This window comes from Balaenoptera borealis, assembly GCF_965194805.1.
Source record: "Balaenoptera borealis genome assembly, chromosome: 3".
In the NCBI taxonomy this organism is placed as follows: Eukaryota; Metazoa; Chordata; class Mammalia; order Artiodactyla; family Balaenopteridae; genus Balaenoptera; species Balaenoptera borealis.
In genome coordinates, this window is record NC_138866.1 from 21509858 (window position 1) to 21534709 (window position 24852).

The 24852-nt window shown below is 41.7% G+C and overlaps 1 protein-coding gene across 11 annotated transcripts in view; it reads left to right on the plus strand.

The window, feature by feature from the left end:
- Window positions 1-24852, plus strand: part of STON2 (stonin 2) — a 158930-nt gene that overhangs the window by 24124 nt on the left and 109954 nt on the right. For 2 of the 11 annotated variants that reach the window (XR_014242464.1, XM_082384678.1), the window contains exons 2-3: window positions 14225-14559; window positions 16324-16608. The exons of 1 other annotated variant lie outside the window; for it this stretch is intronic. Coding sequence is in view for 9 of the 10 variants with exons in the window: in XM_082384678.1 (XP_082240804.1) it covers window positions 14418-14559; window positions 16324-16608 (427 nt within the window). In the remaining variant the exon portion in view is untranslated. Of the gene's footprint in view, window positions 1-14224; window positions 14560-15031; window positions 15241-16266; window positions 16609-24852 lie in introns of those variants that run through there. 8 more of the 11 variants (XM_082384687.1, XM_082384686.1, XM_082384688.1 and 5 more) reach the window with 8 other exon arrangements.

The following is a 24852-nucleotide window of genomic DNA, read 5'->3' on the forward strand; positions in this document are numbered from 1 at the left end:
TGCTCCCCTTCCCTGTGCCTTTGCTTCCCTGACCAGCCATGGGGAAGAATGGTTGGTGACCCCAGGAGAGTCTGCAAAGCACCAGACTTTGTTTTCTGGGCCCCTGTCCCTTTGCACATTCTCCTTCTTGATTGACAAAAATATGCAGAGCTTACTTTTTGAATCATGCTCTGCAGTCTACAGAGCACTCTCACCCACATTATCTCGCTTAATAATTATTCAGAATTGTAAAATTGTCTGTGGTTTCAGGAAATTCCTGCCCTTGTTATGGAATGCCTGGTACTTGCCCCTCTTCTGCTGATAGAGTTATCACCAAGGACACTTGTTTCTGTATTTACTGAGTTGTTTAGCAGCATTTTCATTTTTTCCACCCAAGCCTGAGATTCAAAGAATCTCATAGAGAAAAGCCACATTTCCAACCTTTTTCTAAGCAGCTAGCTATAGAGTGGCCTGCTTGGTCCAGGACCTCTGGCTCCTACACGCCCTTGTATTGAGGGACAGAGCATGGCAGCTCTCCCTAACTTGGGCTCCCTTCTCTTTTCTGTCCATTTGGAGTCACAGGGTCCTAGGGCTTGGCTGGAGCATCATACTGTTAAAATATATGTAACAAAAAATTTATCATTTAACCTTTTTTAAGTGTATTGTTCTGTGGAATTAGGTACATTCACATTGTTGTGCAATCATCACCACCATCCATCTCCAGAACTCTTTTCATCTTTCAAAACTGAAACTCAGTACCCATTAAATAATAACTCCCTTTCTCCCCACCCCGACTCCAGCCCCTGGCAACCACCATTCTACTTTCTGTTGCTATGAATCCGACTACTCTAGGTACCTCATATAAGTGGAATAGTACAATATTTGTCCTTTTGTGACAGGCTTATTTCACTTAGCACATGTCCTCAAGGTTCATCCATGTTATAGGATGTGTCAGAATTTCCTTCCTATTTAAGGCTGAATAATATTCCATTATATGTATATACCACATTTTGTTTATCCATTCATCTGTTGATGGATACTTTAGTTGTTTCATTGTCTTTTGTCTCAACTAGTACAGTAGCTTCCTAATTGTTCTCTTTGCTTCCATTCTTTCCTCTTCCAATCTGTTCTCCACTCAGCTTCTAAAGAGACAAATTAAATTTTGGTACTCTTCTTTAAATCCTTCATTGGCTTTTCATTGTGCTTAGAATGAAATCTAAACACCCAAATCTGGCTCACAAGACCCCATATCTACATAGTTCATAACGTGAACTACTTTTGCAACCTTATCCCATGCCCCATCCTCCTTGCTCCCTCTATGCTCAGTTCAAGTTTTTTCTTTTTTTTTTTTTTTCTTCTTGTTAATTTTTTCCCATCTCAGACTCTTTGTGTCTTTGGTCTTTTCTACCATGGATACACTCTACTTCTTGTCATGGTCTGGGTCTTCTCATCCTTCAGGTAGTAGTTAAATGTAACCTCTTCAGAGAGAGCTCCTATCACCCTATATATTATAGGATCCCTTGTTATTCCTTGTCTGAACCCTTTATCGATTTGCAGGATTCTTATTTGTTTATAGTTGACTTGTCCTGTCCCTGTTTTCCCCTCTTGGATAGAAACCCCTTGAAGGCAGGGCCTGTATCTATCTATTTTGTATCCTGACTATCTAGCAGGTCTCTACTAACAATTTGCTGGATGAATTAATACATATCCTATTTTTATTTATTTATTTATTTGAAACATTTATTTTACATTTTTATTTGTTTAATTTATCCTTGTTGCACCAGGTCTTAGTTGTGGCATGTGTGCTCCTTAGTTGGAGCATGTGGGATCTAGTTCCCTGATCAGGGATCGAACCCAAGTCCGCTGTGTTGGAGGGTGAATTCTTAACCACTGTACCACCAGGGAAGTCCCTACATATCCTATTTTTAGAAAGAGTTTGGAGATTCCACAATTGGTTCTACTTTTACTTTCCTTCCTTTGTGCTCACTCTTCCTTCATCCCACCTCTAACACCTTCCAAAATGCTAACATCCCTAATTGAAGAGTCATTGGCATGATATCATCATTCCTTCTCCAGAAAACTGGTTGAATGTTTGTTGGCCTCCTGATTTTCAAAGGAAAGGCACCCAAAATTGTTGTTTAACATTTTGCACTGAAAATGATCACCCTTTCAGCCTTGCTCCATGTCTCTGGAAAGGCAAGCTAATTTTGCAGTGGCCTAAGTAAGCAAGGCAGACAAAGAAATTAAACTTTCTAGAGAGAGAAATCCATGTAATATGTTCCAAAGTGCTACATGTAAAGCTTAGTGGTATTTTGCTACTGTATTGTTTTTTAATTTACTCCATACTATGGGCAATAGTTGATTTTTGTTGAAATTCAGTCTCTTATCCATATTTGGAAATTATCTAAAGAAGGCTATGCCCAGGCCCTTGAGATTCTGAGCTCTAGAATTAATTCTCCCATTTTTAAACTGTAGCGCTGGCACAGCCTGGGTGGATCCTCTGCCCAGTATGTGACAGGCTGAAATTAAGGGTTGGTCACTGTGTTCTCACCTGGAACTCAGGATCTCCTCTAAGCTTATGCCTTTTTTTTTTTTTTTTTGTCTGTGTTGGGTCTTCGTTTCTGTGCGAGGGCTTTCTCTAGTTGTGGTGAGCGGGAGCCACTCTTCATCATGGTGCACGGGCCTCTCACTGTCGCGGCCTCTCTTGTTGCGGAGCACAGGCTCCAGACGCGCAGGCTCAGTAGTTGTGGCTCACGGGCCTAGTTGCTCCGCGGCATATGGGATCCTCCCAGACCAGGGCCCGAACCCGTGTCCCCTGCATTGGCAGGCAGACTCTCAACCACTGCACCACCAGGGAAGCCCTAAGCTTATGCCTTTTGTTGGGAGAATTCAATTCCTTGTGGTTGTAGGATTGTTGTCTCCTTTATCTTTCTGGCTTTCAGTTGGGTACCACTCTCAGCTCCTAGAGGCTGCCCTCAGATCCTTGCCCTGTGGCCTCCATCTCAGCAGTGGAGAACCTTCCTTTCACACTTTGAATCTCTCTGACTTCCTCTTCTGCTACCAGCCAGAGAAAACTCTCTCCTTTTAAAGGGCTCGTTGATTAGCTTAAGCTTGCATGGATAGTCACCCTATCTTAAGGTCAATTGATTAGTAACCTTAATTGTATCTGCAAAATCCTTTTTGCCATGTACTATGACATAATCACAGTAGTAACACCAGGGTGTGGAGATTATGGGAGTCATCATAGAATTCTGCTTGCCACAATTTCTCTCTCTTATTTTATTAGAATTGCATTTGCCTGTAAGTATCAGAAAACTTGAATATAATAACTTAAACCAAAAAATTTTTTTTCACGTAACAATAAATATAGAGATGAGTGATTATTGATACTGGTTCAGTGGCTCAGTGACATCAGGATCAATGACTCTGTGATTCTCTTAGCCTTTCCTTGTGGTTATAGTAGCTCCAGCCAGCCATCATGACTGTATTCAAGGCAGGAAAAAAGAGAACATGAGTAGGATTAGGACAGCATGAGTAATATCTGTTATCTTCATTGGGAATGCAAAACAGAGCAAAGATAAAAAACACTTCTCAGAGCTTTATTTCTGACCATACTACCATTTATGTCTCATTGGCCAGAACTTAGCCAAGTGGCCACCCATAGGTTCAAGGGAGGCTGGGAAAGCAGGAATAGGAATTACTGTGATTGGCTCAACCAGTAATGACCTATCCTCCAGTGCTGGATGATAAGAGGAAATGGATGTTGATGATGTAGCTAACATATCTGTTATACCTGTTTTCTGGAAGGTAGAATGTGGTATAGTGGAAAAAATGCAGAATTTAGAGTCAAGAGACTTGTAATCCTGTCCCACCTCTGTCTTGGTTAGCTGTGTGACCTTAGACTAGTCAAGCAACCTCTATGAGCCAGTTCCCTTATCTATCAAGTGAGAGAAATTTCTGCTTTACTTATCTCAGTGTTATTATAAAAATGGATTGAAATTATCTATGAGTTTCTTTGCATCCTGGAAATATATACTAATTGTGGTTTTTGGTAAGTATTTGGTATAAAAAAAGAATGTATTTCATGGATTCTAAGAAATATATGTATATATACAATTTTTAATATTTTAAAAAAAAATTATTTATTTATTTTATTTTATTTTTTGGCTGTGTTGGGTCTTCGTTTCTGTGCGAGGGCTTTCTCTAGTTGTGGCAAGCGGGGGCCACTCTTCATCACGGTGCGCGGGCCTCTCACTATCGCGGCCTCTCTTGTTGCGGAGCACAAGCTCCAGACGCGCAGGCTCAGTAGTTGTGGCTCACAGGCCCAGTTGCTCCGCGGCATGTGGGATCTTCCCAGACCAGGGCTCGAACCCGTGTCCCCTGCATTGGCAGGCAGACTCTCAACCACTGCGCCACCAGGGAAGCCCCCAATTTTTAATATTTTATAATCTCTGAAATTAGATGCAGTTTACAATCTATGACAGCTTCAAAGAAATATAATACCAATATTTTGTTAAGCTTCTTGGAAAGTTTTAGGGTTATGCTTAGGAAATATGGCCATTGGGACCCACAAGACTCCTATAGACTCCTAGGAAACTGACAGTCTCATGATAGAACATCTAAAATATAGATGAAAGGAAATTATCCACACCAACTTCCTACTTTCATACAGGGAGATATTAGTATCTCTATTCCAGATGTAAAACCAAAGTAAGCTGAGATGAGTTTACAAGATGGAGTAAGCCATCTTCTAAGAGTTCAAGGTACTAGAAAGTATTCCACAAACTTTAAAGCTTGACCTCCTACCAGGGTTATTCACTGAATGTGACATACTGTTCAGCTACCTAGGGATGTCATTCCGGGTCACTGCCTCAGGAATGCACCAAGATCAGAGGCAACCTGTTTTGCAAGTCAAGTGTGACATAGATCCTTGACTCTGAATGTGGAGCCATGAAGTTGTGGATAGCACAGCCATCAGGATTGTTTATTTTGAAGAAAAATCACACGATAGAATATTTATAATTATAACCTTGGGATATATATACATGTATGCATGTACACATATATGTATGTATATGTATTTGTATATATGTTTTTGTGTATACACACACACACACAAATAATATGACTTTAGATGGGGCAAAAACAGACATCTGGGGATGGGGGATTATGGTGTATATGATTGAAAGAGAGAAATAGGGGTGAGTGAGTCTATGGAGAGTCATAGATACATACTGACTATAGTTGAAATATGACATATGTTCCTTTTGGAGTTCTTTCTCCTATATGCGTGACTTGAGACGGGGGTATTCATTCTGTTCACCAATTTCCAATGGAAGAAGAGGGATCAGTCTCTTTTTATTTTTTATTTTTTTATTTTTATTTTTTTATTTATTTATGGCTGTGTTGGGTCTTCGTTTCTGTGCGAGGGCTTTCTCTAGTTGTGGCAAGCGGGAGCCACTCTTCATCGCAGTGAGCGGGCTTCTCACTATCGCGGCCTCTCTTGTTGTGGAGCACAGGCTCCAGACGTGCAGGCTCAGTAATTGTGGCTCACGGGCCCAGTTGCTCCGCGGCATGTGGGATCTTCCCAGACCAGGGCTCGAACCCGTGTCCCCTGCATTTGCAGGCAGACTCTCAACCACTGCGCCACCAGGGAAGCCCCTCTTTTTATTTTAAAAAAATTAAATATTTAAATGAAAGAGAAAATGGTGACAAGATAGGAAGAACAAACAACCAGGGCCATTCTATTTTTCCCTTTTAAGAACATCAAGGCACCTGTTAATTAAAGTGTGTGTGTGTGTGTGTGTGTGTGTGTGTGTGTGTGTGTGTGTGTTCTCCAGTGAACTCTGTTCAGGTTCTGTTAACATGAGCTCTGTTCTCTCACGAAGGAAAAGAATTTTAAAGAAGAAGGAAAAGAAGCAGTGTTCCAAGTCCTTAATCTGATTTGGGTCTTTGTCAGAGGGTAATCAGGCTTTCCAGGCTTCTGCTTATTCTGAGAATTTATGAAGCAAGCAACATTGTTACTTTAACTTCCTGACTAAACTTTTGTGATTTCTGTAGCCCACTGTGACAGAGGCTGCAGAGTGTAAAACCATGCTTGATATTATTTGGTATGACTGTACTGAGCACAGTTCTGAGTGCTTAGTAGATGCTCAGTGTGAGTTTGTTGAATGTCTTATTTTAGAAGACAGTTCTAAAGAAATACAAAGAATTCACACAGTCTTATTTTTTCCCATTCTTCCTTTCTTCCCGGTTTTCCTTTTGACCTTTAGTTGCCTTTCCTTGATCAGGAAAAATTTGAGGCTTTACTTTGGAGTTTGGAATTGGCACCAGGATCTAGTTTAAGATGTATTTGCATAAACCCCTGATAGCTGGCTGGATAGCATTTGCCAGTAACCTCAAAACCCAACAAGTGGATGCAGAGATTTTTAAAGTAACTGTCTGGTTGAATACATATGACAAAGAGATATAGAGGGAAGATCACTAAATTCTCAGATTTAAATAACCTCTAACCAAGCAAGAATTATTTTATGATGTTATATAGCATAGCTAACCTAACAAAATAGAACATTGTCCCAGCTCTGAAGGGATGGATTTAATCCATATGGCTATATGAAACCCTCCTTTCCTTCTGTAAAACTTCTTATTAATATTTCCAGGACATCAGTATAAAATCACCCTAATTTAGATGATTTAGTCTCTTTTTCTTTTTTTAAAAATGAACACAAGTCAGTAAGGAATGTTTCAGGGGAGGACTTTCAATTCTTGCTGTAACTGGTTAACAAACGGCTCCTTCTGCAGTAAACAACCACAAAACCAGGCAAAATGTATCAGGTAACTGTTTTCAGGTATTGGTCAACAGAAAGCACAATATTTCCATCCTGAGCGAAGGAAAACTCATGAGGTGAGCCCGATGGTCACCTTGGCTGTCTTCCAGGGGAGAGTTTCCTGACTGCAGCATAGTATGCTTAGAGGTTCGGCTGAGCATAGCAGTTTTGCTGAACTAAGGAAACACAGATCTGAGTTTGGGGCAGTTGAAGCAGCTAGAATCCACAGGGCAGTGCACTAGAGAGGAGAGGGTTGCATAGGGCGGGGGGGAACAGGACTCCCTGGGTACACTCTCTGGGTGTACCCAGGGAGTCCTTGGCTAGGCTAGAGTGCACATGAACAGATTGAAACTATATGAGATTTACCAAAAATGGCGGCTCCAGGGTTGAGAACTGGACAAAGATACTAAAGGTCAAGCAGCTGATACTGAGGGACGCTGGTGGTCCAGCCCAGAAACAGTGGAAAAACCTTTTTAACACCTTAATAATATCCCAAGCATCCAGAAGAGACACAGAAAATCTGTGTCTTAGGGGCAAAAGTCTATGCTTTCAAGCAGGGTTGGTAAATTTTTTTTTTTTTTTTAAATAAAGGGCTAGATGGTAATCATTTTAAGCCCTGTGAGCCATTCAATATTTCTCACAACTACTCAACTCTGCTATTGTAGAGCAAAAGCGTCCAAAGACAACATGTAAATGAATGAGCATGGTTTTATTCCAATGTCACTTTTTTTTTAACAAAAAAAGTCAGAGGGCCAGACTTGGTTCATTGCTATAGTTTGCCAACACTTGCCCTAGAGTAAGGCCTACTTTAAAATCTACCCTAACAAAGCTTAGAGCCAAGTGCTGTCAAGAAAAATTGCAAGGGAAATTGAGTTTGGAAGTTGAGTCCTGCGGTAGTTAGAGGAGGTTGGGGAACATCTTTGACTTTATAAAGATTCATCCAACAAAGTGGAAGACCAAGCTTATGCAAGCCTATGCAAGATCAAGGTGAGCAGACAGTTTGACTTCTGGCAAAAACCAACTCTGCAGAGGAAGATCAAATCTAGAATGTCTTCATGTATCCTCAACAATTGTTAGGTATGCAGAGAAACGGGAAAATATTACCCATAGTAAAAAAAACAAAAAACAAAACTCAATAGAAACTAATCCCCAAATGGTCCAGATGTTGGATTTGGCAGACAAAGCTTTTAAAGAAACTATTATAAATATGTTCAAAGAACTAAAGGAAAATATTGTCAGAATGAGTGAATATAAAGGCATCTCAGCAGAGAAATAGAAACTATAAAAGAATCTAATGAATATCTTAGCATGAAAAAGTTGAATAATTGAGATGAAAAATTCACAGGATGAGCTTAAGAGGAGAACGAAGATGACAGAAGATAGAATCAATGAACTTGAAGACAGATCAATAGGAGAAGAGATAGAGAAAAACATATTTTAAGAAATAGTGGCTGAATTTTCCCAAATTTAATGAAAATATTGACAAACAAATTCAAGATATTACACAGACTTCAAGTAGGATGAGTTATAAGAAAACCACATCTAGACATACCATAGTTAATTGCTAAAAACCAAAGATAAAATCTTGAAAAACAGAGAGAAAAGATATAACAGCGAAATAAGAATTACAACCAACTCCTCACCAGAAACAATAGGGACAAAAAGACAAGATACTGAAGAAAAAAAAAAGTCAACCTCAAATTCTATGTCTAATGCAAAATATCCTACAAAAACAAGGATTAAATAAAGAGTAACTCTTTTAGAGCAATGCTGTCCAATAGAAATATAGTACAAGCCACATATGTATTGTTTTAAATTTTCTAATGGCCCCATTGAAAAATTTTAGAAGAAACAGGTAAAATTAATTTTAACAATATATTTTATTTTACCCAGTATATACAAATATTACCATTTTAACATGTAATCAGTATAAAAATTATTAGATATTTTACACATTTTTATGCTTTTTGAAATCTGGTGTGTATTTTACAATTAAAGAACAACTCAGTTTGGACTAACCACATTTCAATAGTTACCTGTGTCTAGTGGCTGCTGTTGGAATTGAATAGCACAGTTTTAGATCAAAGAGAAAGGGGAATGGACAAGTTGCCCTGTATCCAGGTTGTTTCCCAGGCTATCTTATACATAGTATTTGTTTATTTTTTATTTTTTAAAAAATTTATTTATTTTGTTTATTTATTTTTGGCTGCGTTGGGTCTTCGTTGCTGCCCGTGGGCTTTCTCTAGTTGCAGCGAGTGGGGGCTACTCTTTGTTGTGGTGTGCGGGCTTCTCATTGCAGTGGCTTCTCCTGTTGCAGAGCACTGGCTCTAGGCATGTGGGCTTCAGTAGTTGTGGCACACGGGCTCTAGAGCACAGGCTCAGTAGTTGTGGCGCAAGGGCTTAGTTGCTCCGCGGCATGTGGGATCTTCCTGGACCAGGGCTCAAACCTGTGTCCCTTGCATTGGCAAGCGGATTCTTAACCACTGCGCCACCAGGAAAGTCCTACATAGTGTTTAAATTAACCTTTCTAAAACATTTGCCAGCTCAGAAGACCTGAAGAAGCTACCTACTATGTGGTAAAACAAGTTAATTTGTCCATTCTTTCATTCATTCATTCAGCTATTTACTGAATAAACATTTACTAAATGCCAGACCCTAGTCAAAGAGTTGGAGATATCCACAAGAACAAAATCCAGTCCCTTTCCTCAGGGAGCTCACAGACTAATTGACGTGATAGCCATACTAGCAAACAGGTTCATTATCATTTGGTAAATGAGTGTAGGTAAGATACTACCAGCATACAGAAGACATGGGGGATAAGGAACAAGTGGGATTAGTGGGAGTCAAGGAAGGGTACCGTGTATCAGAGTTCTTTATTGCAAACAACAAAAACTGACTCTGGCTAACATAGGAGGAAAGGAGCCACTGAGGACTTTTAAAGCAGAGCTGTGGCATGGGCATTTTCAGGTTTTAAGCAGACCACGCTGGCATAATAGTTTGGATAATAGGTTAGAGGGGATAATGCAGAAGGCAGGGAGAGAGGTAATAGACTAGTAATTGTCTGAATGAGAGACATTGAGGGGCTGAACCAAGGCAATGGCTGTGGGAATGGAAAGGGTAGTTTCAAGAGTTCCAGCTCATTCCAAAATTGAGAACTGTCACTGTCCCAACCCTTCCTTTTCCAGTGCACTCAACTCACTCCCACCCTCTTCAGATAAACAGAGCGTAACTCACTGTGAACTAGACATGCCATTTCTGCTTCTTCTTCCTCGAATGCCTTTGCCCCTCTGCTCATTTTCTCAGAGCCCTCCCTTCCCATTTAAGATGCAGCTCATGACCACCTACTGCTCAAGCCCTCAGTAGTCTCTTAACACCCTAACTCTCTATAAGGTTGCTGTCATTGTTTTGATGGCTAACTTGTCACAATAGGTTAAAGAGCTTATTGTGTTATTATGTCACTGTCATACCTCCCTGCATTCTACTGTAAGCTACTAGAGGCTAGTGATGCCGTCTCGGTCTTCCTTGTACTGTCAGGCCCTAGAATGGGTCCAGCACAGAGTACCCAGTACATGTTCCTGATGATGCTGGCCCCTGGCTCTGTGCGACACATTAGGGTCCTGTTGTGGCTGATAGCTTCCATCACCAAATTCCTGCTCAGTACAGTCTGAGGAATGTTCACCTCCCATAAGCACATCTCTTGGGTCACTGTCTGCTCGTAGACTTTCACCAACTTCCCATTTCCCACTGAACTCTTCTCCTCAGCTGTTAAGGTCCATCAGTCCATTCTCCCCACATTTCCCCAGTAGATACCTCAGCAGTTATCAGACTGACCTCTTTACTGGTCCAAAAACAAGTCCCGTGAAGGTCTGGTTCTTAATTGTCACTTAGACTAACACCTGTCCCAAGGATGTCCTTACTCTTCCCTTCCAGTGGTTCAGAACCAAGGATGTCCTTCAAATCCAAAAACCTGCTTGGTCCCTTATGGTTCCAGCCCTTGCAGATCTATGACCAAACTGTCACGGCTTTTCTGGTGTGTCTTCCAGCAGGCAGTGATTCCCAGATTTGTTGTGTCTGCTATTCTGAGCATCTTCATCTCCACAGCTAGATTGCGAGCTGCTTGATCGCTCAATATCCCAAGGGTGCCAGATACGTTTCTGGACACCTAGGGCATATTAGAAGATTGGCATAAGGCAGAACTATTTCTCGGACTCCCATCTCATCAGTCAACTGCATTCTCCACCTCCCCATTTTAGCGTGTAAGGGAAGCTGAGGAAGAAGCTTCTCTCTGGAATGGCAGCCCAGAGACTTTAGTGAGATTTTTAGTGTCTCTTGGTCAACACTCGTGCTGATAGTGAGTCACTGCTCGTTTGTGGTGATTCTAAGCCTCACTTTATGATTCATGTTCTAAAAACGGGGTGAGGTTTTTACAGAGAAACCAATTCCAGTGTGAACGTAGCCTCACAACGATCAGGTTCCTCTGAGGGCTTCCAGCTGCCCGCCCAGCGCTGCTCAAGGTCAGGCATCTCAGGGTTCACTGGATATAGCTGTTTCATGGCAAATACCTAGAATCCATTTCACGGGGTTATGATAGGGGGTTCCCGGTGATAAATTTGTTCCCCCAGCCTTTCTTGAGACTTTTCATGGTCTGTAACCAGCCATGTCTGGATCTGGGATGGACAAGTTGAGGAAGGGTAGCTAAATCTTGGGGGCTCTTCTTTTGTTCATACTTCTGAGTAGTAGTCTTGGTTCCTCAGCCAGAAAGTGCTTGCCTCTATAAAGAGGAAGTTGAGTGCTTGACTCCGCTTAGCATCTGGGAGAACTGCTCTAAAAAGCACTGAAAAGGGAAATCACTAAAATCAGAATGTGTAAGTGACAGAAATGGGGTGGTTTTGTGAAATTTGTGTTCTGGTCCCAAGACTTCGACTAGCAAGCAGTGTACCTTTGCGTGAGTCATTTACCTACAGTAGCGACGGCCATAGCTGACATTTATAAAGAGCTTGGATTGGGGCCTGGCACACAGTAAGCCCTCTGTAAGCTCACCTGCTATGATCATCATCATTGTTACATAAGGTTTTTCAGTCCCAGTACTAAGCACTTGGTGTATGTTATCTTATTTAATCCTTAAAATTATGACATGAGTTTTGCTGCAGAGGTGTGAGCTGAGGCTTAAAGACCGTACAGTACTCAAATCCAGGCAGTGGAACTCCCGAGCCCATTTCAGTCTCTGTTGTTACTATGCCTGATTTCCTTAGGCCTCGTTTTTTCTTTTTCTTTTTTTTTTCCCATCTGTAAAACTTGAGAGCTGGACTACTGGTCTTTAAAATCTAGGAGCTCTAAAATTTCTAGATATTTTCTCCATTATTTTCACCCTTTTCCTTCTCTCCTTCCCCTTCCCCTCATCCACCCACACTCATCCGTGAATTTCGCTGGATTCATCATCATGGGATGGGCAGGATGTTTTCCCCATTGAGCTATATGATACTGCAAATGTCAGCACGTGGACTTGTAGTATTGTGGCTTTGTAGTGGTTGTTGGACCTGGTTTGCACGCTGCTGTTGTTGGGAGAGGGGGAATCTGACTCTTCAATTTTACTGTCTTATCTCGGCCTGCAGCCGTTGCCACACTGAGTGATGCTAACATTTGATGGGCTTGAGAAAGGCTTAATGGGAGAAGCCTACTGGAATCAGCTCTTTGGGTCCGTGGGCCCTGCCTTGTTCTCTGGTGAGATCTGGTTTGGAGCAGTCACTCTCCAGGCTGTTAGCACATGTCTGGTCCTGTGATTGGTAAGGATATTAGGAGAGGAACTTGGAAGAGAGGTTTCTGGACTTTCCATTCTGCGCACAGCTTGGATTCCTGATTGGCAGATTTCCAGTGAGGAGTTTCACCGATCATTTCATTATGGTTCCATTGTCATTAATGTCTGTAAAGTACTTTAGTTGGTGGTAGTCTATATATATTCTCTAGTATTTTTCTTTGTGGCTATGACCCAAAGATTAGAGTGTTTCGGCATCAGAAGACCTGGGCTCAAGTGTTGCATCTATTACGTCCTAGCTTGGTGCATCTAACACACCTGCTTGTTATGACCTGTACTTGATCATTTTTTTGGTGGTCTCTTACTATGGAATAAAAAGAGTCCATTTGTCACTATCCTAGGATGTGTGAATTCTTCCACTTAGAAACTTGGGAGAAACATCTTAGAATCTTAGGGCACCAAACAAAGGCTTCGAAACAGCAAAAGTGTTGGATAAGTCACTTAACTTCTCTCAGCCCAGATTTCTTCCTCTGTGAAAGAATTATAATAATACTTGCCCAACTACAATGGCTATTCAATCAAAGTATGGTATGAAAATAGGTTTCTGAAAATTATAGATTCTGTAGGAAACATTACTTATTTTTAGGAAGTATCATGCAACAAAACTAATTGTTTTAAGTACCAAAAAAGCAAAAGCTATTAAATGTTTCTATTCTCATTATCGTTAGCATAGATTATTTACTGCAGATAATAACCTATAGTAAAATTCCAATGTTTTCTTTTTATTGTGCACCAGCTAGAAGGCTATAAGTTAAATTATTCTAGACTAAAGTGAATATTGTGAGTATTCAGTTAATAAGAACTGATACTGTTCAAGGTGGATAGTAGCTTTTATGTGGAAACATTAATTTTGCATTGATTCAGATTTTACTAATTCATAATAAGATCAAGAGTTAGGTTCCAGTTGTAAAAAGACATTAACTGTACAAGCAATATTATGAGTCTATTAAGTATCCTTACATGGAACATAATTGCAATGTGAGTAAAGGCTAGACTTTTACATACTAATTCAAACTGTCCTAGAGTGAAAGTGTTTCTTTAACTCACATTTTCCACTAAAGTAAATATGCCCTACCCCCTTACTCCAAATGAATAAGATGACTCCATTTCTGTTTTTCTTGACTGGTAAATCATGCTTGGAGATACCATCTGGAGATGGTTGGGTTTCTGCCAAAGATTTAAATCAGGCTTGCAAAGAGCTACCTGCCTAAGGCAAGAAACCACACTGATTTAATAGGAAAGAACATGCTTTTATTTTGCCATCTGGTAAAGGAAAGTGAAAGCACTTTGAAAAATTTTAATATTTGTTCTACAATGATGGCCTTATAGATAAAAGTATTTCCAAAATACAGTAATTGGGAAAATTGGAGAATCTAATTGCTAAAATCTGCGTGATTATTTATGTCTGATATGAAGGCACATACAGAGATCTTGATGCTAAAAGCAGATATTTCTGTAAGAGAAGTGAAGGCAAGACAGGGATAGAGAAAGGTAAATAGGTTGGAAACGACCCAGACCTCCTTGTGGGCAGTGTGGAAAGCTCAAGACCTGTGTGGATTGGTTATAATGTGATGGTTATCCCTTTTAATTTTTATTTTTTAAACAGATTTCCACTTGGCAGATTAACCAAAGGCAAGAGAGGCTAATCTGTCTACGTTCTGAGTGCCACTCTCCGCAAGACCCCCATAACAGACCCCAGGCCCAAGTCCACTGTGCTACCAGACCCCCACCCCACCCCAGGCATTGCTCTGGGGTCTGCCTGAGGCCAGCAGTGTGAAGATGACCAGCACCTTCCTAGCATGACGCCCTTGGACCATGTGATCGCTACCCACCAGTCGGAGTGGGTCTCCTTCAATGAGGAGCCACCCTTTTCTGTCCCTTCTGAGGGTAAGAACTTCCATCGCCTAAGTGAAAAGATTAACAGAGAACCACACCTGCTTGGTATGGCTTCTATTTGATAATTCTTTTGGGGGGATCTTGATATGGAAAACAGAGCCAGTTTGTCACTTTCTTCAGGTCCAGATTCTTCCACTTAGAAGCCTGGAGGAAGCATCTTAGGACCTAGGGCCCCAAACAAGGACCTGGAAACACCAAAAGTATTGGCTGCTTTCTTCCAATGAACATTAACTTCCTATTTCCAAAGTACTTTATGCTCGGTCTTTTTGGTTATTATTCCCAACAGCAATTCGGATTGTCTCAATTTTTAAAGCATAATTGTCAAGAGTGACAGGTGCTGGAGCCAGATCCCTTGGGCTCAAATCCTGGCTCCATTATGGATGAGTGATGTGTCCTTGGGTGGATAATTGATTTAACCTCCCTGGGTGGTTGTTCATCTGTGCAGTACAGGTAATCACAGTACCTACCTCAGGGTGGTTGTGAGGATTAAATGAATTAACATGTGAAGTGCTTACAGCAGTGACTGGCACATGGAAAGAGCTAATGATTGTCACTCGTGATCATGATGAAGGTGGCTAGATTGACTTCTGGGGAACGGTGCTCAGGGATGAAGGTCAAGGTGGGATGCGGGAGCTATTTACAGAACCACATCAGCTGCTTCTGTTCCACGGCTGCTGCTACTGCCGCCTGAAATCGTCCCAGCTTCATTCACAGCACCTGGAAAGTGTGAGTTTACAGGTGTGCTGTCCAATACAGTAGCCATGTGGCTATCGAGTCTTTGAAATGTGGCTAGTCTGAATTGAGATGCGCTGTAAATGTGAAATACCCACACTGAATTTCGAGGACCTAGTAAAAGTTAAATGTTTTATTAACAGTTTTTTATCAATTACATGTTGGTATTACACATTTTCAACATGCTGAGTTGAAATACATATTATTAAAAGTAGTTTCACCTGTTTCTTTTTAGTTTTAAAATGTGGCTACTAGAAAATTTAAAATTCGTCTGTGGCCCACCTTTTACTTTTTTAGGACAGCGCTTATCTAAATAATTACATTCAGGTAGACCTGTTTGTTTGGCTAGTGATGGGAGAAAGGGGTTTCACAGCAGTACTTTTATTTTTTAAACATTTTCATACAGTAAAATTGACCATTTTTGGTTTACAGTTGATGAATTTTAACACATGTATAGATTTGTGTAATCACCACCACAACTGGGATCTAGTTCTGTTATTTAAAAACGAATTTTTGAAGTCTATTAAATGTTCCAGGACCAATGCAGTGATACAAAAGCTAGAGGAAGCTCTGTGCCATATTCAGCTGGTCATTAGTGCAGGGTTTGCACATGGTGGCCCGCAGATGTGTGTTGTTTGGACTGCGCAGAGTTTGAATTTGAATGTTTTTAGTCCACACAGAAGCTCTCCTGTTGAGCCACAGTCTCCACCATTCCCCATTGCCTTCCACTTTTCTGATTCGACCTAGTTCTATCTGTTGCTTGGCCTCTGTAGGAATTCTGTTTGTGACCCCTAAGCACTGGAGTAGATGGTAGGATAAGAATAGTGAACAAGACTCCCAGTCTCAGCCTGCATGGAGACTGCTATGGACACCCTAGGGTATAGTTTTTATACATTTTAAGGTAAACACTGTTTTAGCATAGAGACAGGTGGGCATGGCTGTTTTTCTGCCCTCACACCCTGTAATGGTGAGTCCTTTGATCACTGCTTGCCTGTCCTTTGTTTTTCCTCCACGAGACAGTTCTGAAGAATGGCCTTCCTCACGTGATGTGATGGCAGTTTCTGGTATCTGTTTCAGGGGGCACTGAAGAGCACCTCCCAGGACCATCGTCTTCCTCAGACCAGTCCGAGAGCTCTTCCGGGGAGAACCGTGTGGTGGATGGAGGCTCTCAGGACCTTTCCCCCTCGGAGCACGATGACTCTTCTGAAAAGATGGGCCTCATCTCTGAAGCGGCCTCCCCTCCCCTGAGCCCTGGGCAGCCTCCACCCGACCTGGCTTCAGCCATCAGCAGCTGGGTTCAGTTTGAAGATGACACATCCTGGGCCAGCACATTACCACCTCATACAGAAGCAGGTGGGGCAGGTAGGACAGGTGGGGCGCTGGGAAGGGTTCTGTCTGAGGTCTGTGCTCACCAGGGACGCTTTGTCATGAGAGGTCTGCAGGGCTACCAGCATTCTGTTTTGCCTGCTCCAGAGCCCTGAAGCACTGGCCACATAGGAGAGAGCAGACAGAGATCTCATCTGGCTTAATTCTATGACACACGTTTTTTATTAACATAAGCATGTGGAAGGATTTATGTGTTCTGGGCCATTTCTAGCCTTTTACCCTTGCCCTGGCTGTTAATTTCTCTTTGGAAGTATGCATATTCATTCATCTGTTATGGACTGGAATTCTGTTTACTTAGCACCTAAATTGTAAGCTCCTTGTGAGTAAAATGAATGTCTCTCAAAGTGTGGACCACCAACCATTTCTAATAGAGTCACCAGTTATACATAGATGTTCTTGTGTCCCAGACCTTTAGAATCCAAATCTTCAGGGGTGGGGACTGTCGTTAATGGTCAGTCTCTTACTTTGTGGCATTTAAATGGCCAGAAGCTGCACTGGGAAGCTGAGTGAAGCCAGGGGAATGATTAGTTCCCAGCCTGGTGACCTGGCTACTCATTTTATTGTGCACTGAAGCATACCAAGGGTGATTGGGATAACCTTTGGGACTGTATTAGTTTTCTATTTGCTGCTGTAACAAATTACTACAAACTTAGTGGCTTAACCAACACAACTTTATTATCTTACAATTCTGTAGTTCAGAAGTCCGACCTGGGTGTCACTGAGCTAAAATCAAGGTGTTGGTGGGTCTGCATTCCTTTCAGGAGGCTCTAGGGGAGAATCTGTGTCCTTGGCCTTTCTAGCTTCTAGAGGCTGCCCATATTTCTTGACATGTGGCCTCTTCCTCAGTCTCCAAAGCCAGCAATGTTGCATCTCTCTGTGCCTTTCTTCTATAGTCAAATCTTCCCCTGCCTGACTTCTGCTTTCCTCTTCCGTGTTTTTTTTTTTTTTTAATCTTTATTGGAGTATAACTGCTTCACAAGACTGCACTAGCCTCTGTCGCACAACAAAGTGAATCAGCCACATGCACACATACATCCCCATATCTCCTCCCTCTTGAGCCTCCCTCCCACCCTCCCTATCCCACCTCTCTAGGTCGTAGCAAAGCACCCAGCTGATCTCCCTGTGCTATGTAGCTGCTTCCCACAGCTATCTATTTTACATTTGGTTGTGTATATATGTCCATGCCACTCTCTCACTTCGTCCCAGCTTCCCCCTCCCCCACTGTGTCCTCAAGTCCATTCTCTACGTCTACATCTTTATTCCTGCCCTGCCTGCCACTAGGTTCATCAGTACCATTTTTTTCTTTTTTTAGATTCCATATATATGCGTTAGCATACGGTATTTGTTTTTCTCTTTCTGACTTACTTCACTCTCTATGACAGACTCTAGGTCTATCCACCTCACTACAAATAAATCAATTTCGTTTCTTTTTATGGCTGAGTAATATTCCATTGTATATATGTGCCACATCTTTACCCATTCATCTGTTGATGGACATTTAGGTTGCTTCCATGACCTGGCTATTGTAAATAGTGCTGCAATGAACATTGTGGTACATGTCTCTTTTTTTAAAAAAATTTTATTTATTTATTTATTTTTGGCTGTGTTGGGTCTTCGTTTCTGTGCGAGGGCTTTCTCTAGTTGCGGCAAGCGGGGGCCACTCTTCATCGCGGTGCGCGGGCCTCTCACTATCGCGGCCCCTCCCGTGGCAGAGCACAGGCTCCAGACGCGCATGCTCAGTAGTTGTGGCTCATGGGCCCAGTTGCTCCGCGGCATGTGGGATCTTCCCAGACCAGGGCTCGAACCCATGTCCCCTGCATTGGCAGGCAGATTCTCAACCACTGCGCCACCAGGGAAACCCTCATGTCTCTTTTTGAATTATGATTTTCTCAGGGTATATGCCCAGGAGTGGGATTGCTGGGTCATATGGTAGTTCTATTTTTAGTTTTTTAAGGAAACTCCATACTGTTCTCCATAGTGGTTGTATCAATTTACATTCCCACCAACAGTGCAAGAGGGTTCCCTTTTCTCCACACCCTCTCCAGCATTTATTGTTTGTAGATTTTTTGATAATGGCCATTCTGACTGGTGTGAGGTGATACCTCATTGTAGTTTTGATTTGCATTTCTCTGATAATTAGTGATGTTGAGCATCTTTTCATGTGCCTCTTGACCATCTGTATGTCTTCTTTGGTGAAATGTCTATTTCCTCTTCCGTTTTTAAGGACCCTTGTGATTACACTGGGCCCATAAGGATAATCCAGGACAGTTTCCCCATCACAAGGTTTTTAACTGAATCACATCTGCAAAATCTCTTTTGCCATGTAAAGGACATATTCACAGGTTCTGGGGATTAGGATGTGGACATCTTTGTAGGGGAGCATTATTTTGTCTACCATAGAGACCTCTTAGCAAAGCCAGGTTGATGTTTTTCTGTTGGTGGGTTAAATGTTTTGCTAGTTTTGATGTTTAAAAACAATTCCTTTGTTTTTCAAACATGTTTTCAACATCAATAAAGATAATTTTAAGAAAATATAAAGCATAATTCTACTATATAACAAACATTTCCATTTCTACATAACAATTTGCACATTGATACACTTTTTCACATTTAAGCATCAGATTTCTCAGTGAATTGTTGGTGAGAAAGCCATGACACTCAAAGCAGCATGGATGAAATGACAGGTCCAGACAGGCTTCCCAGTCTGGCTGGAGGGAGGACGTAACCTTTACTGAACACCTAACACAAGTAAGACAGTGGGCTAATTAAGCATTTGTGCATTTGAGGGAAAGTTACTGAACACAGGGCAATGAATCAGTACAGAAGTATGCTTGTTTTTAGTAAGATACATTTACTAAATATTTACTGTCTCAGACACTGTGCTCAGTGCTTTACGTCATCTCATGAACTCTCTACAACAATCATATGAGGAAGGTATATTTAATATTATAGTCATATTATGTGTGAGAAGACTGAGACAGATAGTGGTTTGGGAATTTGCCCACAGTTGTATGCTAGGAAGTGGCAGGAGAGAGCTTTACTACCAGGCAGACTGGCCCCAGGATCTTTGAACAGCCTAGGGATGCTGTGTGTGGTATGTTTGCCTTGATCTTCCCGCTATTGCTATCGTTTCCTCTGCTTCCTCATTCCCCGGAGGCAGGGGAGGTGAGGGATGGGTTGCCCTAAAATGGCCCTGCTTTCAGATCACTGATTATATTCAAGGCATTCAGATTCTTTTACATATTGTTCATACCTTACCTTTAGTTTCAAAGATCTCCTAATTGCTTAGAACTGTTTATATGACAGATGGATCAATTTGCTTTAACTCTTCACTACTTATTTTTGCAAAACTAACTTTGGAGTTAGTCATAATTATGTTGCTCCCATCTGACTGAGGATTTTAGCTTGTTTTTGATAATGGTTTTGACCTTTAATGGTTTTAACCTTTAAATCATTAAAACCTTATCCTTTAAGGCAGCAGTTTTCAAAGTGTGGTCTATAGATCTCTGGAGTTTCCCAAGACCCTCTCAAGGGGTGTATGGGACCAAAAGTATTTTCATAATAATTCTAAGATTTTTTTGGTCTTTTTTACTGTATTGGCATTTGCATTAATGGTGTAAAAGTAATAGCAAGTAAAACTTATGGCCACTGTGTACACATAGTAAAAAAAAAAAGTCAATTTCACATAATATCCATCATGAAGTAGTAAAGATTATTAATTTTATTAAATCTGGATTCTTTTTTTTTAATAAATTTATTTATTTTATTTATTTATTTTTGGCTGCGTTGGGTCTTTGTTGCTGCGTGCGGGCTTTCTCTAGTTGCGGTGAGCTGGGGCTACTCTTCGTTACGGTGCACTGGCTTCTCATTGCGGTGGCTTCTCTTGTTGCAGAGCAGGGACTCTAGGCACGCGGGCTTCAGTAGTTGTGGCTCGCAGGCTCTAGAGCGCAGGCTCAGTAGCTGTGGCACACGGGCTTAGTTGCTCCGCAGCACGTGGGATCTTCCCGGACCAGGGCTCGAACCCGTGTCCCCTGCATTGGCAGGCGGATTCTTAACCACTGTGCCACCAGGGAAGCCCTAAATCTGGATTCTTAAGTACACCTTTTTAGTATTTTCTGTGAGAAATTGGGAAATATGCATAAAACACTTGTGTTCCATACCAAGATATAATGGTTGTCTTGAAGAAAAATGGCTATCTTGAAAAAAACTGGGTTTGAAAAATATTTTAATTTAAAAATTAAATTTAAAAATCAAAATTATTTAAAAATTATTTGAGAAAGTCAAAACAATGCAAAAAAAAAAAACCCTTGATGAACAAAATATCAGCATTTTAAAGACAAAATTCAACCAACACCTGCATGACTGCCACACTGCACCCTAATCCTAGCCCTAGTTCCAGTAAAACTCTATGTACAGAAACAGGTAGCTAGCCTGTGGGCCACAGTTTGCTGATTTTATATTTTTTAAATATTGTATTTAAAATGTTATTTGATTACTAAGTTTTTTGGTACCCTTTTAAATTTTGCACCCGAGGTGAGTGCCTCACTTGCCTCACCCAAGTGCCAGCCTTGCACTGCACTAAGGATATGGGATTCATTGATATCACTAGAGAACAAATCAAGAAATGACAGCTTTCAAATGTGTGAAAGCATAATTGTGGCCTGAAAACTGCCCAAACGTTCATTACTAGTTCCATCTGTTTCCACGTATGAACATTTAACTCAGCTCTGTGGAGATGGAGCTCTCTGCTGCAGGAAGAGCCTGTTGGCTGGTTTCCCAGCAGACGTGAGGCCCAATGTGTAGGGTCAGCCCCACCTCAGCAAGTGTTTCTAACCCAGGGACCCAAGAACCATAGAGGGCTATGCAGAGCATCAGGGCGGTAAAGAAAATGGTAGTAAATCCAAGGCTCCTATCTCAACTCTCCTGCTGATACCCAACTGCCCATCAAGGAACCCACCAAATAAAGGACCGCCGGGTACACCCCTCTTACCCAAACTAGCCTCACCAACTAGGCCAGCTCCCTCATGGGTTTCCTCACACAGACTGTGTTTAACAATAAGGAAGAGTGAGTGGTTGGTAGAGCTAAGGCCAGGTGATAAGCAGGAGAAGCTAGGCTTCAGGTCCCTCAACACAGACAATGCAGGCAGTTCCATCCTGGAGGCTGTTGAGCAGCTCAGATTTTAAAAATTTGAATCCAGGGCTTCCCTGGTGGCGCAGTGGTTGAGAATCTGCCTGCCAATGCAGGGGACATGGGTTCGAGCCCTGGTCTGGGAGGATCCCACATGCCGTGGAGCAACTGGTCCCACGAGCCACAACTACTGAGCTTGCGCGTCTGGAGCCTGTGCTCCGCAACAAGAGAGGCCGCGATAGTGAGAGGCCCGCGCACCGCGATGAAGAGTGGCCCCCGCTTGCCGCAACTAGAGAAAGCCCTCGCACAGAAACGAAGACCCGACACAGCCAAAAATAAATAAATTAATTTTAAAAAAAGAAAAAAAAAACCCAAAAACCCTCACACCGACGGTTGGTCATCCTAGACCAATAAAATCATTAAAAAAAAAAAAATTTGAATCCAAAAGATTTGGATACCTGTGCTGTGTCAATGATATCACATATGTTAACTGCAGGCATTACACCAAAATAGTGCAGTGTGGACAGCAAATATCTTCATGGTGACAGAGACAGCCTGAGGCTTCTTGCAGTCACCGCTCCCTGCTCTATTCTTTGGATAATGCTAAGTTTTCCTGGTGTGGCAGGCCGAATAATGGCCCCCAAAGACATCAGGTCCTAGGCCCTGGAACCTGTAAACTTTATCTTATTTGTAGAAAGGATCTTTGCAGATTAATTATGTTAAGGATTTTGAGATAGGGAGATAATCCTGGATTATCTGGGTGTGTCCTAAATACAATCACATATGTAAGAGGGAGATAGAGGGAGAATTTGCCCACACAGAGAAGGCAATGAGAAGACAGAACAGAAAGGGATTTGAAGATGCTGGCCCTGAAGATTGGAGTCATGAGGCCACAGCCAAGGAATGCCAGCAGCCACCAGAAGCTGGAAGATGCAAGGAATGAATTCTCCCCTAGAGCTTCTGGAGGGAGCATTGCCCTGTTGACATCTTAATTTTGCCCCAGTGATTCTGATTTCAGACTTCTGGCTTCCAGAACTAGGAGAGAATAAATTTCTGTTGTTTAAAGCCACCGGGTTTTTGGTATAGCAGCCACAGTTAATATATCAAGTCTCCAAAATCTTAAAATGGAACCAGACTGAGAATGAGTCAGTCTGGGCTAGTGGAGCATCTCTAATAGTGCAGACCATTTACTAAGCAGATGTTCTGTGCTAGCCACTATGCGTCATCCCCAAAGTTTGCAGCCCTTTACAAACTTTTTAAAGTTTACACCACCACGCAGGCAGGTGGTGAAGTTCAGCCAGAACAAAGGTTCCATGGAAACTGATTTTCGGCTTCAGCCCTCTTCCCAGTCGCATAAGTATCACCCAAACAAACGGACTCTTTCCTATAACGGAGTTACAGTTTCTCAGTTTATTCCCATTTTCCTCACGTTTGTCCTATTTGCTTCTAGCAAATGCCTAGCACCCTCTGGTCAGATGTCTGTGTCAGGAGAAAGGGAAAAATGTGTATCTTGGACTCATCCCATGCAGCCTCTCTATGAGTATCCTTTTATGAAAAAATCATCCTGGCCTCAGAGAAATAGGTGGGAAGACGACAAAGGAGGACTGATTAGTGACATTCCTAGTCTGGATTCCTGGAAGCAAAAAGTGGGGCCTTACTCAGCCAGCTTGTTTCATACCTTAACATCCTGGCTTGCAAAGAGAAGTTGGGAAAGAAATGATCACACACACAGGAGTGCCTAGGTAGAGAAATGTTATCTGGGATACTCCTTTCCCCTCCCCCAGTCCCCATTCATTCACTCCTCCACAGTTTTCTTGACAGAAGAAAAGCAAAACAAAACAAAACACCAAAAAACCCCACAAAATAATTTATCTTTTAAGTTGTGCCACCTAAGAATAAAGTCAAGGGGGCATTGGATTTCAGCCTGGAAGGGGAATGTGCAATTTGCCTTCATTAAAATGCAGGAGGCTGTAGGCATGGGGAGTAAGGGACAAAGAGACTGTCATTAGTGTTAAATCTCTTGTTTTTGTGGCATTAAATGCCAGAAGCTGCACAGGGAACTTAGAGAAGCCTGGGAGTGGTTAGTCCCCACCCTGGTGACCTGGCTACTTTTTATTGTTCACTGACACATACCAAGGGTGACTGGATAGCCAGGAGTAACAGCTAGAGGGGAAAACAACTCCAGAAATGCTTAAATCCATCAAGGGAACCACTTTCTTTTGGACTTCAACTAGGGCAGGGTTTGAAGTGAATAAGTGCCATCCGTGGTTGGTCTGGGAAAAAAGGAGTTACCTGATCTCCCTCAGAAAAATATGAATAAAATCAATTGAGTGACAGAGCCTTTCTGTAACTACATATATAGGAAAGAGAGCTGGCACCAGTTCTTTGGACCTGAGGATACTAGGAATGAGAGAGCATATAAAATCATGCCTTTTGATTCTTTTGTAAAAATTGTTTCTTCCATTAAGACCCCTGAAATTTGGTGAAGGCCAAATGTGGAATTCACATATCTGACTTAACAGGACCACTTTGGCTCAGGCTGTGTTGATAAACATCCTCTTTTGAAAGATTTTTATTAGAATCTTAACTGTCCAACACTTAAACTTCGGACTTAAATTAGCACAAGAATACTGTTCACACCTCCAGTTTGAAGAAGCTGTGTGATCGATCTGGGTTACATGGTGAAAAATGTCAAAAAACTTAACTGAAAACTTGTTTGCCAAACTCTGAACTAAATGCACAGATATTCTGTTAAACCATGAGCAGAACCAAAGTTTTTTGTTTCTTTTTTTTTTTTTTTTTTAAAGCTTATGGTGGATCTGTTCAAATCAAAATTGAATCTTTATAGTGTTCTCTTAAAGAAATATTTTTGAAAATGAACCTAAACCGAAGTGTGTTTTATTCACATTGGGTCCTTTAGCAATAGTGTTTCTGAGGTTGCCTAGTTGCACAAAGCTTTCCTAACTTAGTATTTTGCCTGCTCTGACTTTAAAATTCTACCATGCACCAGGAAGAATGTAGCAGTTAGCTTCCCTGTCACCTAAAATCTTTACAAAGATTCTCTCAGACCCAAGGCTGATTTCACAGATGTG